This window comes from Monoraphidium neglectum (assembly GCF_000611645.1).
Source record: "Monoraphidium neglectum strain SAG 48.87 unplaced genomic scaffold scaffold01695, whole genome shotgun sequence".
NCBI classification, from domain to species: Eukaryota; Viridiplantae; Chlorophyta; class Chlorophyceae; order Sphaeropleales; family Selenastraceae; genus Monoraphidium; species Monoraphidium neglectum.
In genome coordinates this window covers 1-12,397 of record NW_014011933.1, presented here as the reverse complement: position 1 = coordinate 12,397, position 12,397 = coordinate 1, and the positions used below count along the sequence as shown (strand labels likewise).

At 67.5% G+C, this 12,397-nt stretch overlaps 3 protein-coding genes across 3 annotated transcripts; 1 reads left to right on the top strand and 2 right to left on the bottom strand.

The window, feature by feature from the left end:
- Window positions 1-276: 276 nt before the first annotated feature.
- On the bottom strand, window positions 277-3,338 carry MNEG_8740 (hypothetical protein; the record flags this gene model as incomplete). The annotated part of the gene is made up of 2 exons (XM_014042790.1): window positions 277-296; window positions 1,010-3,338. 2 exons carry the CDS (start codon window positions 3,336-3,338, stop codon window positions 277-279), a joined length of 2,349 nt encoding a protein of 782 aa, XP_013898244.1.
- A 1,425-nt stretch (window positions 3,339-4,763) lies between these two features.
- On the bottom strand, window positions 4,764-9,815 carry MNEG_8739 (Neuronal-specific septin-3; the record flags this gene model as incomplete). The annotated part of the gene is made up of 13 exons (XM_014042789.1): window positions 4,764-5,184; window positions 5,400-5,483; window positions 5,670-5,773; window positions 5,976-6,116; window positions 6,647-6,709; window positions 6,964-7,015; window positions 7,481-7,570; window positions 7,912-7,958; window positions 8,232-8,328; window positions 8,577-8,647; window positions 8,842-8,962; window positions 9,203-9,452; window positions 9,728-9,815. The coding sequence occupies 13 exons, from the start codon at window positions 9,813-9,815 to the stop codon at window positions 4,764-4,766; spliced, it is 1,629 nt and encodes a 542-aa protein (XP_013898243.1).
- A 353-nt stretch (window positions 9,816-10,168) lies between these two features.
- Window positions 10,169-12,201, top strand: MNEG_8738 (lysyl-tRNA synthetase; the record flags this gene model as incomplete). The annotated part of the gene is made up of 6 exons (XM_014042788.1): window positions 10,169-10,269; window positions 10,514-10,691; window positions 11,011-11,113; window positions 11,350-11,729; window positions 11,888-12,070; window positions 12,187-12,201. The coding sequence occupies 6 exons, from the start codon at window positions 10,169-10,171 to the stop codon at window positions 12,199-12,201; spliced, it is 960 nt and encodes a 319-aa protein (XP_013898242.1).
- Between the last annotated feature and the right edge of the window lie 196 nt (window positions 12,202-12,397).

Below are 12,397 nucleotides of genomic sequence, written 5' to 3'. Positions count from 1 at the left end.
GCCGCCGCCGCGTCGCCGGCGGCGCCCGCCGCCCCGCGCTGCAGCTGCAGGTGCTGCTGCTGGTGCTGCGCCGCCGCCGCCGCCGCGACCGTCGCCGCGGCCGCGGCGGCCGCCGCCGCCGCCTCCGCCTCCAGTTCGTCCATTGCGCGCCGCGCGCGCCGCGCCTCGGCGCCGGCCTGCATCTTGGCCAACAGCATGGAAGACCAGAGCGCGGCCATCTCCGACGCCTGGGGGGCGGGCAGCACCAGCAGGGGCTGCAGGAAGGCGACGTTGGCGTCAGGCTGCAGGAGGCCGACCTTGAGCACGCCGTTGCGCAGTGGGGGCAGCGACATCCTGCGGTGATGCAGTGGTGGTGGTGCGCGCGCGCATGAGTGCGTGTGTGTATGTGCGTATGTGTGTGTGTGTGTATGTGTGTGTGTATGTGTGTGTGTGTATGTGTGTGTGTGTGTACACGCATGTGCAGGGAGGGCCATGGACGACGGCGCAGCAAGCAAGCAGATTGGTCGAAGCAAGCGTGCAGCCGGGCAATGCTCCATATATCGCCCCGCATGGCAAAGCGGCAGCGACGTGTGCACATCACACCACATCCCAACCACACCGCCCGCAATCCGCAGCCGCCGCCCTGTGCGCACCAGACCACCCCCGGGCCGCCGCGCCGCACCCCCTGCACGTCGCCGACCGCCAGCTGGCCCTGCAGCGCAACCAGCCGGTACACCGCAGCGCGCCCGGCTGGCGTGGCTGGTGGCAGGTCCAGGCCCGATACATACACTTTGGGGGGAGGGCAGGGTGGCGAACGGGTTGGGCGATTGAGAGAGAGCAAGGAGCGGCGGCGCTGAGCAGCAGCAGCAGCAGATGCGGCATGCGCGGCGCTTGGGAGGGAGCCTCCGTGCAGGAATGGGCCCTGCCGACAAAAACCGTGGCAGGGAGGCAGGCAGGCAGACACCTTGGCAGGGAGCAAACGAATGCCGCGTCATGCGACCGGCGTCGACACAGGGGCGGGCGCACTCACCATGCAGGTTGGCGGGCTGGCCCTCCGTGAGGACTGGGGGGTAGCAGGTCAGGCAGCTGAGCGCAGCATCCGCCACACCCCCGGCCCCGGCCTCCAATGACATCCGCGCCGGCGCCTCCCCCAGGCCGGCCGCGCCGCCGGCCGCCCGTGGCGTGCCCGGCGGCGTCGCGGCGGCGGCGAAGCGCGGGGTGGCGGCGGCGGCGGCGGCGGGCGAGGCCGCGGGGGACAACATGTCGGGGGTGCTGCCTGCTGCTGCTGCTGCGGCTGCCGCGGCGGCTGTCGGGACAAGAAGGATTGGAGCCATTGCTGGGAGCCCCAAAACAGGGGCCCCGGCTTGGGACGCGCTGCCGCTGGCGCCGGAGGGCGCCGGCGTGGGGGCCGCTGCGCCTGTGAGGGGCGAGCCCCCCTGCTGCTGCTGCAGCAGCTGCTGCTGCTGCTGCTGCTGCGCGAGCTGCTGTAGCTGCGCGTGCTGCTGTTGCAGCAGCAGCGCCTGCTGCTGCGCCTGCTGCTCTGCCAGCAGCTGGGCTTGGCGTAATTGCACCTGCTGTAACTGGGCTTGCTGCTGCTGCGCCTGCTGTAGCTGAAACTGCTGCTGCTGCTGCTGCTGCTGCTGCTGCTGCTGCTGCTGCTGCTGCTGCTGATGCTGCTGCTGCTGTTGTGCCCAAGCCGACGCCTCGGCCGCCGTGACCTCCAACGGCAGCTGCTGCAGCTGGGGCATCGCAGCCGCCGCTGCCTGCGGGGCCGAGAGCCGGCTCGGCCCCAGCGGAGCCGCTGTGCTGCCGAACCGGCTCTCGCCGTCGCCTGCGCTGCTGCTGCGGCAGGCCTCCATCTCTGCCGTTGCAGCCATGATGACTGCTGCGGCGGCACCTAGCTGCTGCATGTGGCCGCTGCTCTGCTGCCGCCCGCTCTCCTGCCGCTCCTGCAACTGCCGCTGCTGCTGTTCCTGCAGTGCCTGCTGCTGCTGCTGCTGCTGCTGCTGCTGCTGCTGCTGCTGCTGCTGCTGCTGCTGCTGCTGCTGCTGCTGACTGGCGCCTGCGGGCGCCTCCAGCACTGTGGGACTGCTCGTGGCCGCCGCGGCCGCCCCGGCTGCGCCGAGTGGCAGCATGTCGCTGGCGCTGCCGCCCTTGGTGCTGCCGTCCCGGCTCTGCCCGTGCGCAGGCGACGCGCTGGGCTGCTGCGGCATACCGCTGCGCAGGACGTCCGATGCGTTTGGCGTGAAGATGCCGGTGCTCGGGAGCGCCTCCGGCGACTGCGCGCCCCCGCCGCCTGCCGCCGCGCCCTTGCCCTCGCCCATGCCGCAGCTCGTGCTGCCGCCGATCACGCTCGCGGGCCTTGCGCCGTGGCCGCCGACGCTGCTCTCGCTGCCGTCCGGCCCCTCTTCGCTGCCGTGCCCCTCCTCAATATCATCAAAGGGGACCAGGCTGGCGGCAAACGGCGTCGCCAGCTTCCAGGGGCCGGTGGTTGCGCCGCTGTTGCTGCCGGACGCTTGGGCGCTCGGCGGCTGCCGCGACCCCTCAGGCCGCGGCGACGACTGCGGCGACTGTGGCATGGCGGCGGCGGGCGGCGCGACGCGCGCCTCCTCCTCTGCCGCATCGCTGGGCGGTGGATCCGGGTCTGCGCCGGCCGGGCTGGCCGCAGCGACCGGAGGGGCTGAGGCGGAGCCAAAGCTGTCGTAGCTTGGCGCGGCTGCGACGGCTGCGAAAGGAGAGTAGAGCGCCGGGCCGCGCCGGGGCATCGGTGGGGCGCTGCCGGGCCCGGCCGACGCCTTTGCGTGACCCGCGGCGGCTTCACTGGCTGGCCCAGGCTCGCGAGGCAGGCCCAAGGTTGAGGGCGCAGCCGCGGCCCGAGGCGTAGCGGGCGCGGCCGCCGGGACCGGGGCGGCGACATCCTTCGGCCGCTCCTGGGCGCCGGCATCGGGGGCAGGGCTGGGTTGGGGGGGCGGAGGGGCGGCCTGCACCGCGGCGAAGGGCGAGTACAGCGGCGGCAGGCGCGGCAGTGGCGGCAGGGCCGCGACCGCGGCCGCGGGCGCCGCCAGGTGCGCGTCGGTGCTGCCGCTGCCCGACTCCATCACAACCCCTAGGGACATGAGCGCCGGCGGCGGCGGCGGCGGCGGCAGCGGGACGCCGTCGGCGGCCCCACCAGCCAGGCTCGCCACCCCGATGCTGCCCCAGGCGCTGAACTCGTTGCTCGCCCCGAACACGGCGATCGACCGCGCGGTGCCGGCCGTCGCAGCAGCGCCGCTGCTGGTAGTGGCGCTGGCCGTGCTCGGTCCACTGCTTAGCTCCGCCTCGCTGCTGCAAATGCCCGGTGGGGCCGATGGTTCTGCCATGGCAAGGGCGGCCCTCTGTGTCGGAAGGGGCAGCTGGACGCCCGCGGGCGCCACAGGATGGAGGTCTGTGCCAGGGCCGGCGGCGCCGCCGCTAGTCGGGCCGTCCCCGCCGCCGGCGCCGCCGCCGCTGGTGTCCGGCGTGCGCCCAGGGCTGGGGGCGTCGGAGCGCCGGGAGCTGCCGGATGCTTCCATGCTAGGGTCCGTAGCCAACGCCCGTCAAGCCCAGACCTGCAGAATGGAGGCAATCACCAAGGACGGCCGCTGCCGTAGGTGGATGTTTGGGCCGTAGTCGAGGCGCCCTAGGGGGTCGCCCGACGCGCGCTGAGAGCGCTTGCGAGGACGGCAACAAAGCCGACGGCCCGGAGGGAGCGCAGCGGGCCAGCGCGTAAGAACCAGCCCACAAAGCGCTCTCTTCCACCACTTGCATGAAGGATCGATCCCCTGAGTGTCACGCGTGCCTCACCATCTGCATGGGGAGATTGAGACGCCGAATGAGCGACGCAATCATCGCGGCGAACTTATCATACTGTATGACATGAATTCTCAAGTGCGCTTCGCATCTCCTAGACCCACTGCAGGTCAACTTGGAGAGTCTGCGTTCCGGCCCGCCGCACCTGACGCCAGCGAAAGCTGCACAACTCATTTGTCGCGCACTGCCTTCAGAACCAAACCCTCAAGGATCAAACACCTTCCATGCAAGCATCGCGCCTTGCATCGACCACATGCGCCACCACACTCGCGTGCGTGTCACACCAGTGCACGTCAGGTAATCCGTTGGACTCACCCAGTCGTAGCCAACTTCTGCTGACTCCCTTAACCTGCTCGCGCAATCAACATGGAGACGAACAGAAAGTTACAATGTATCCAAAGAAAGTCTTTCCATGTGTGCCGTAAGTATAGGGAGGCCGTGCACCCTGCATCCGGGGGTGCTGAGGCGTCGAACACTCCCAGGCCTGTGTTGACGCTGCCCACCCTCATAATCGGGATTCGGAGGACGCACCGCGCTGCAAAGAGACCACCTAGCACAAGCATATGTAGACGAAAAAATTTCCCAAGAAAGGCCCACAAGCCAGCAATTTCGCAAGCGGTTTGGACTGTCATTTGGAAAAGCCCACGCATCACCAGAACTCCAGGAAGTCCAGCTGCTGCCCATGCCGGCCTTATTGCGTCGCGCGCGTCATCTGTTTGACCCCTACCCTCTGTGCTATCAGCCATTGTCACCCCACCTGCCGGTCAGCCAAGGGGCCAACCCTCGCAGCTGTCAGCGGGCGGCAGGCATCCTGTGACGCAATCCTACTGATTAAATGAGCCATCCCCAGGCCTGCGCCGACTGTGTCCTGATTGCTGTGTCCACCCTGACTCTCAGCACCCCTCCGTCCCACGCCCAAGCCCCTCTTGCGGCCCAGACGCGCCTGGCAGGTCCGATCACCACCACCCCTTCTTATGCTGCTGCTGCTCCTCGCGCCTCAGCTGCTGCTGCTCCTGCAGTGGCCCCTGGCCCTGTTGCTTCTGCATGCTCCCCGGAGCCACCGGGGCCGCCATCACAGGTGCCGCGGCCGCTGGCGCCGTCACCGCTGGGGCCGCCGCCACTGGCAACTCCACCAGTGCCCCGTCCTGCTGCCCCTTCCCTGCGGCCACCAGCAGCAGCGGCTCCACAGCAGCTGCGGCAGATGCAGCGCCGCTCGCAGCCCCCTTAAAAACGTCCTTGCGCGCCCTGTCGACGGCGTCGCGTATCTTGCGCGCGTCGAACTCGTGCGCCGCGGCAAAGGCGAAGGCCGCAGCAGGCAGCAGCGTCAGGAGCGCCAGGCGGGCGGCGCGGCGGCGCAGGCGGCGGAAGAAGGGGACCCTGTGTGTGTGCATGTGCGTGTTTGCGTGGATGTTTGGGGTCAAGGCACTGCGAGGTTGGTGCGGCTGAAGCAGAGCATGGGCAAGAGGTAGGAGTTCTTGCAGAGGCCCTGGCGCGCCGCGTGCGAGGGCCAGTGGCTGTGCACAAGTGCCCTGCGCGCGCCGCGCACGGGGCGGGGACAAGGGGACGGGGGCAGGCGCCGGTGCCGCGCCCACCTGAGCGCCGCGCGGCGCCAGCCCTCGTAGCGCTGCTTCTTGGACGCCACCATCTCCTCCAGACCCTCTGACAGCAGCAGCGCCCTGCGTTTGACGAGCCCGCGCGTCCAAAACGCGTTCGTTGCGGCCCCTGGGGGAGGAGGACTTCGCAGCCACCCTGCCACGTATGACCGCTGTGACACCCCAGAAGCTGGCGCTTTGGGGAGGGCGATCCGCCGGAACGCGGCAAAAATCCATGGGGAAGCGTCAAGCTCCTCACCCTCGCCCCACCTGAGCGCCAGGAGGTCCGAGTGCGACGAGTTGAAGGCCTCAGCCGTGCCCCACTTGTACGCGCGCTGCGGCCAGAACACCGGCTGCTCGCCCCGCAGCATGGCCTGCGGCGCGGCGGCGGGGGCCCGGGACCGGTTGGTTGGGGCGGTGCTCTGAAATGCACAGGGAGGAGGCGCCCCCGGGTCACGCGCGGCGAGGCCCTGGAGGATCACCGGCACGCATCCCTGATCTGTGCGGCTCGCGGCGCTCTGTGGCCAGTTGGTGGGGGCGTGAGGCCGGGGGCGGGTGCCGGGGCCCCGGCGTCACCTGGTTGATGTCGTTGCTGGCGATGACGACGAGGGGGTAGGGGCAGACGGGGGAGCCGGGCTCTAGGCCGGCGCGCTCCACAGACTGGGGGGAGAAGGCAAAGGTGCGGATGCCCTGCTTGACGCCGCGCGTGGTGGGGTTCTGGCGGACGAGCGGGCGGGTGGGGCCGGGCACGGACGAGAGTCAGCGAAGGGGGCAGCTGCGGGGGTGACTGCGGGTGACCAGGGTCACCGAGGAGCAATAAGCAGATCAGAGGTACTTGGTGCCAGGGTCCCTGCGCTGCAAGGATGCGGCCCGCCGAGGCCGACGCACAACGCACAGGGGGGGCTGCCACAACCAGCATGAAGTTCGCACTTCTCAATTGGGCACAGCGCATGCATGTGCTTCAATTGGGCACAGCGCATGCATGTGCTTGAGTGTCAACAAGCCAGTCGCATGCGTACAGGCGTGCAAGTGTATTCAAGTGCAAGCACACGCACACTCGCGTTTTTGCACGCGTGTGCGCGCATGTGGTCACAAACAAAAGCACGCGCGCGTGGGGGAACAAACGGACACACACACATACACACACACACACACACGCACACACACACGAACACACACACACACGCACGCACACACTCTCTCATTCACACGCACGCATGCGTGGGCACCGACACACAACACCGCACCTTGATGTTTGCGGCCACCTCCTGCCTAAACCTCTGCGCCTCGCTGATTGTCATCGTGTCAGACTGCGGCAAAGGAGACGGGCGGGGCCATGCATGAGGTCTAGAATATCTCATGAGAAACCGTCGGGGCCGGCTCGCACAACAGCTCTGGTGGGAAGCCCCGGACAAACGAGCGGCGTCCATGTCCCATGCAAAATTGCACAGGGCGGGGGCGTTGGCTGTCTTACCACACTCCCAACAAGACGTCTCGGCAGCAGCCTCTCGAGCGCGGCTCCCAGCCCCCCCCCCCCCTGCCGCTTAAACACCTTGCCCCCCACCTTGAGCACCACGGGGATGATGGGCACCACCTTGCCCAGCTGGGCCATGTACCTGCACAGCGCACGTGGTGCGCGCGCAAGCACGTTTGTGTGTGTGTATGTGTGTGTGTGTGTGAGTGTGTGTGTATGTGTGTGTGTGTGTGTGTGTGTGTGTGTGTGTGTGTGTGTGTGTGTGTGTCTGTGCGTCTGTGCGTGCCCGCACGCGCGCACATGTGCACTTGCATGTGCTTGTTCGTGTATGTTTATGCTTTGTGTGTTAGTGCGACTAGATCATGTGTGCCGAGGGGAGGGCAGGGGTGGATCACAGCATGACTACGACACAGGCTGCAAACCCAAAGACCGCCAGGGGCTCTGAAGGAACTCGCTAGTCTCCCAGCCAACCACAGGATAGAGGCGCGGCAACGACATACGACAAAGCAGGGCCCTGCCAGAATTGGTTCAGTGCTCGCGCGAGCGCCCCTGGCTGCCATGGCCATGGCACTGCGCCGGCGATGCCCTTCCCGCGCACGCCCCTCACCGGATGTCGTTCGGCCGCAGCCTGTGCGGCGGCAGGCAGTAGAGGCACACGTCCACCCGCGGGTCGTCCACCTCGGCCATGTCCACGAGCCTGTACGAGTAGATGTGTGTTTGGGTGGGGTGTAAGAGGGGACCACCATAAGGGCAAGCGTCAGAGAGGTGCGGGGTTGGTTTGAATGGGGTTGGTAGAAACGAGTTGTGGAGTAGGAGAGGCAGCGAGGGAGCCCGCACGCGCCGCCCGGCGGCAGGCAGTAGGCAGGCGCGGCGCTGCACGCTGCCAAAGGCGGGCAGGAGTGCGCGCGGCGCAAAGGCATGACCCGCATCCCTCGCCGCAGCATCAGAGATCGGGCGCGAGAGGACGTTGCACCCCCGAGTTCTCCTGCTCCCCCTGGCATCAGCTGTGGCCGTCTAGCGTGCCTGTCCTTGGCGCACTCCATGTCCAGCCACTTCTTGTTCTGGGTCTCAACATAGTCCTTGATCTGGCGGCAAGTGGGGTGTCACAGCAAGGCGCGGGAGCCAGCTTAGACGTTGCTCCGGCCACCCAGAGGCAAGCGCAGGAGTTGAGAAAACAATTGCTCGCATTCGCAAGCAACTCGACGCAGCGGGATGCCGGCTCTGTCATCCCCCAACCCTGAGCTGCTTGCATGGTGTCCTGCATGCCTTCTGCCAGCTGATTTGCACAGGCGTATTTTGAGGCCAGCTTGAAGCTGATTGTGTCCAATGTCTGGCCGCATGTACTGCCAATCCCACACCATGTCTATGTGGCATTGGATGTTCATCCAGTCGCCGTAGCCGGGCGTGTCCTGCACGCGCAGCATCCACACCTCGCGTGACTCCTCATCCTTCCAGCTGGGGCAAACAGTGGATGCGGGGTGCATGCATGTCCAGTCTGTGAGCAGGTGTGCACCAGGGGCAGGGCATGCATGCGCAGACAGCGGAAAAGCATCCAGCCAGCCGCCTCGGCCATGGCAGCTGCCTCACAAGCCGCGTGGAACAGGGTGCAGCGCGCCCGCGGCTGTTGGCTGGGGGGGTCAGGCCGCTGCAGCAAAGGCGGGTGCGGGCGCACGAGGGTGCGAGCCGTGTTTGCCAGGCCCAACCTGATGGTTGTAGTGAGGCTGTCGGGGTCGCTCCTGAACTGAGCCAGGGACGTGCCCGTGCCATCGTGGACCTGTTGATAATTGAGGTGTTTCGTGCATGTATGTTTGTGTGATGGCATGCATGCATGTGCGCGGATGCGCATGCAGGGAAGCGTGCATTCGTCGTGCGCGCCTCTCACAGGCAGCACAGCTCGTGCTGACGGGCTTCGCCACGTCAGCGGCGCATGATCGCGTGCTGGTCCCCTCCCCCTCGCCCGCAGCACACCTGCACGAGCTCCTGGGCCGTGTTCAGCAGGCTGGAGATGAGAGTGGTCTTCCCCAGGCCGCTGTCACCCACCACCAGCACCTTCACCCAACGGCGCTTCCAAATCTTGGTGGGGGCGGGCCTGGCGGGGCGGCGAGGGGCCCGACCCGGTCAGGTTTGACCAGCCTGGCCGCGGGGCCGCAGCAGACGCGCCATGGTCATTGGCGCATACGCATGCGTGCAGGGATGGACGTAGCTGCCAACAGGAAGGGTGCTGGGACCGCTGTCAGGCGTCAGCGAGAGGCACAGACAGGAACTTGCAGAGGTGCGCATCCCCCCCCCATTGTGACCGCCCCTTGCATTCGCTTCATTCCCTGCCCACCTCGACGGCCCCAGCAACTCCTGGTGCCGCTGCCGCTGCCGCGGCGGCCCGGCCGACGCCGTCACGCCGGCCCGCACGGTGGCAGGACGCGCGCGGCGGCTGGCGACCACGGGTGACGGCTGCCCAGCGCCTAGTGGCTCGGGTAGGCCGTCGGCCAGGGACGATGCGCGCGAGCCGCCAGGTTCGAGGCGGGGCGTCTGGGAGTAGCCCGGCGACAGCGGGTGCGGCTCGGAGCCGCCCTGGTCGCCATCTAAGCGGCAACACAGAGTGGCAGCATGGGCCGAGTTGATGTTGCGCAACAGGGGGTTGAGTTGGCAAGAATTGGCTTGTGTTGCGATGAGCGGACGGGGCGTGCCGAGGCGCCATGGCGGGCTGCGGCGCCGATCTGTATGCTGGCTGTAGGATGAGTGGCCAACATGCTGCTGTATATGGGTGGGCGAAGCGCCGAGGGCGCCGCACAGCATGCTTCGCAGCATCCCTCCACTTGGTGGGTGGCGCCAAACAGTTTGTCGGCACCGCCCCTACCTGCAAGGGTATCACGCGCGATTCCCGCCAGACCAATGTTCTTGTTTGTGTCCTCCAGCGAGGTGTGGAAGGCTCGCGTGGCTGCCATGGTGAAATGGCGCCACTCGTAGCCGATCTGGCCCTGTGTGGGTTCGCCGCTGCTGCAATCACAATTACTCAATACCAAATTGCTGCTGGCACGACCACAGGGGGTACAAGGGCGACTTTACAAACTTACAGAAATCGGCACCAGACGAAACACCGGCTGCCTGTGCCAGGCGTGAATGAGGTATCTACAGGCAATCGATGTTGTATCAATAAGCTTGTGCACTCTGTTTTTGATCGCCTTGCGCAACATACTGTACGGAATCGTCGTGCTGAAGTGGCACCGCAAATTCATTTACCGTAGCACTGGGGCAAGCGCAGGGTTCGATGCAGTCGCTTGGCGCACTCAATGGCAGGATGATGTCACGGCTACCTGTGCGGCAGCTGGTTCGCCAAGCAAGGGCGGCCGGCTGGTCCCGGCCGCCGCTTGGTGTGCGCGCCGCAGCTGCTTCTGCAGAGTGAGTGCTGCGCGCCCTCCATTTGCAGTGCTGGCGGCACACATGGAATCCTGACCTGGCGTTCTTATTGTGTAATTCTTGCCGCGCTGTCATGCAGCTGCTGCGGATGGGTCAGGGGGTCGTCCCTGACGCAGCAGCCCTGCCTGCCACCCGCTCTCGTGCCACGCCGGCTTGTGGTGCGATTGTAGGAGCGCCCTGTTGCGCCATACCCCCGCTGAATGCACCTTGCCTTGTCGGCCCGCAGGCAGCAGGACGCCGCTGCAGAGCAGCAGCAGCCGCAGCAGCAGCCGCAGCAGCAGCCGGCGAAGCAGCAGCAGAAGGGTGGCGGCAAAAAGCAGAAGGGGGGCGGCAAGCAGCAGCAGCAGGACAAGGCGGCAAACACGTCGAGCGCCGAGGAGATTCGCGCACTGCGCATACAGAAGGTTGGGCTCGGGGAGGGGAGGGGTGGGGTATGCTGATGAGGGTGTGCTGGAGAGGGCTCATCGGATCACATCACGCAACCCAGTCCGATCCTGGCTCGCGGGGCGCCAGACGCGCCAGCCGCACGCCGCCGGGCGAGGGGCGCCGCCGGACCCCGCCCCGTCCGCGACACCTGGCTGCGGGTGCAGGCTGCAGGGGCATCTGGCGCAGCTCGCCCCGCTCGCAGCGCGACCAGCCCGGCCCCGCGCCCCACACAAATACATGCGCTCCTGGTTTGCCCGTCACGGCCCGCTCCCCCCCCCCTGCTTGCGCCCACCCCAGGCAAAGGAGTTGCGGGAGGGAGGCCAGGAGCCGTACGCGTACCGCTTTGACAGGACCCACTACACCGAGCAGCTGCAGCAGCAGTACGAGGCATTGGCGCCAGGTGAGGGGCTGTGGGCGGTTCGACCTTTTCGCGTTGGCTGCGCGATTGCACATGTGGAAAAAACAAGGGGAGAGTACATTGTGCAGCAGCCGCAGCAGCTGGATTGAGGTGTTATGTGGTGCAGGAGCCATGCCTTGTCTGTGCTGATGTGGCGCGTGGTTCCGGCGCGGCTTGCCAGCAGCCACGGCGTCCCCCACTGCCACCCACTGCGCCCCTGACAAACACACACCCAAAAGGCGAGGAGGACCCCGCCGCCGACGTCGCCGTCGCCGGCCGCGTCGTCGCGCGCCGCGTGATGGGCAAGCTGGCGTTCCTGTCGGTCCGCGACGACCGCGGCAGCGTGCAGCTGTACGTGGACCGCGCGCGGCTGGAGGAGGCGCAGCCGGGGGGGTTTGACACCCTGAAGAACCAGATCGATGTCGGGGACATCGTGGGCGCCAGGGGCGGGGTGAAGCGCACGGAAAAGGGGGAGCTGTCGGTGGTGGCGCGCAGCCTGGAGGTGGGCGGCGCGCTGGTTGGGGGCTGGCAACGCGGGGAGGCGGGGGAATACTACAGGGGGCCACCGCCATGCGTGCCGCCCGCAGAGCAGCTGATGCGGCTTCTGGCGCCGGCGCCTGTGAGCCGGGCGCCTCTGATGGGGCCAGCAGCTCGCCTCCAGCCCGTGCCGAACGCAGCCGCTGGACCGCGGCGCCCAACACCCCCCCCCCCAGTCCCACCACACCGCACCCCCCCTCCGATCACACCGTCACACCCTCACACCTCCCCGCCCCCCAGGTCCTGACCAAGGCGCTGCTGCCGCTGCCCGACAAGTGGCACGGCCTGGCGGACGTCGAGAAGCGCTACAGGCAGCGCTACCTGGACCTGATTGTGAGCGAGGAGACGCGGGCCACGTTCCGCGCGCGCAGCCGCATCGTGTCCACCATACGGCGCCACCTCGAGGAGAGGGACTTCCTGGAGGTGCGGCGGCTCAAGTTGTTTTTGGAAGGCGGGGAGGGGGGTTGCGCGAGGGGCGATGCTGTGCGTTGTCATGTGTGTTCGTTGCAATCGTGTGTGCGTGCATGCGTCTCTGCAAGTGTGATTGTGTGTGAGGGGGCCGGTGGGAAAGGGTGGCATAGCTCGCGAGCGGCCAACAGATGATTGATGGGCGAGGTGGAGGCAGCCGCGTCGCGGCGGCAATTTCCGGGTTTGCATGCTGGCGCTCGCCCCCACGACGCCCCCACCCCCGCGGTGCCCCCAACTACACCCACAGTCACACCCAACCCCGGCCACATCCACCCCCACACC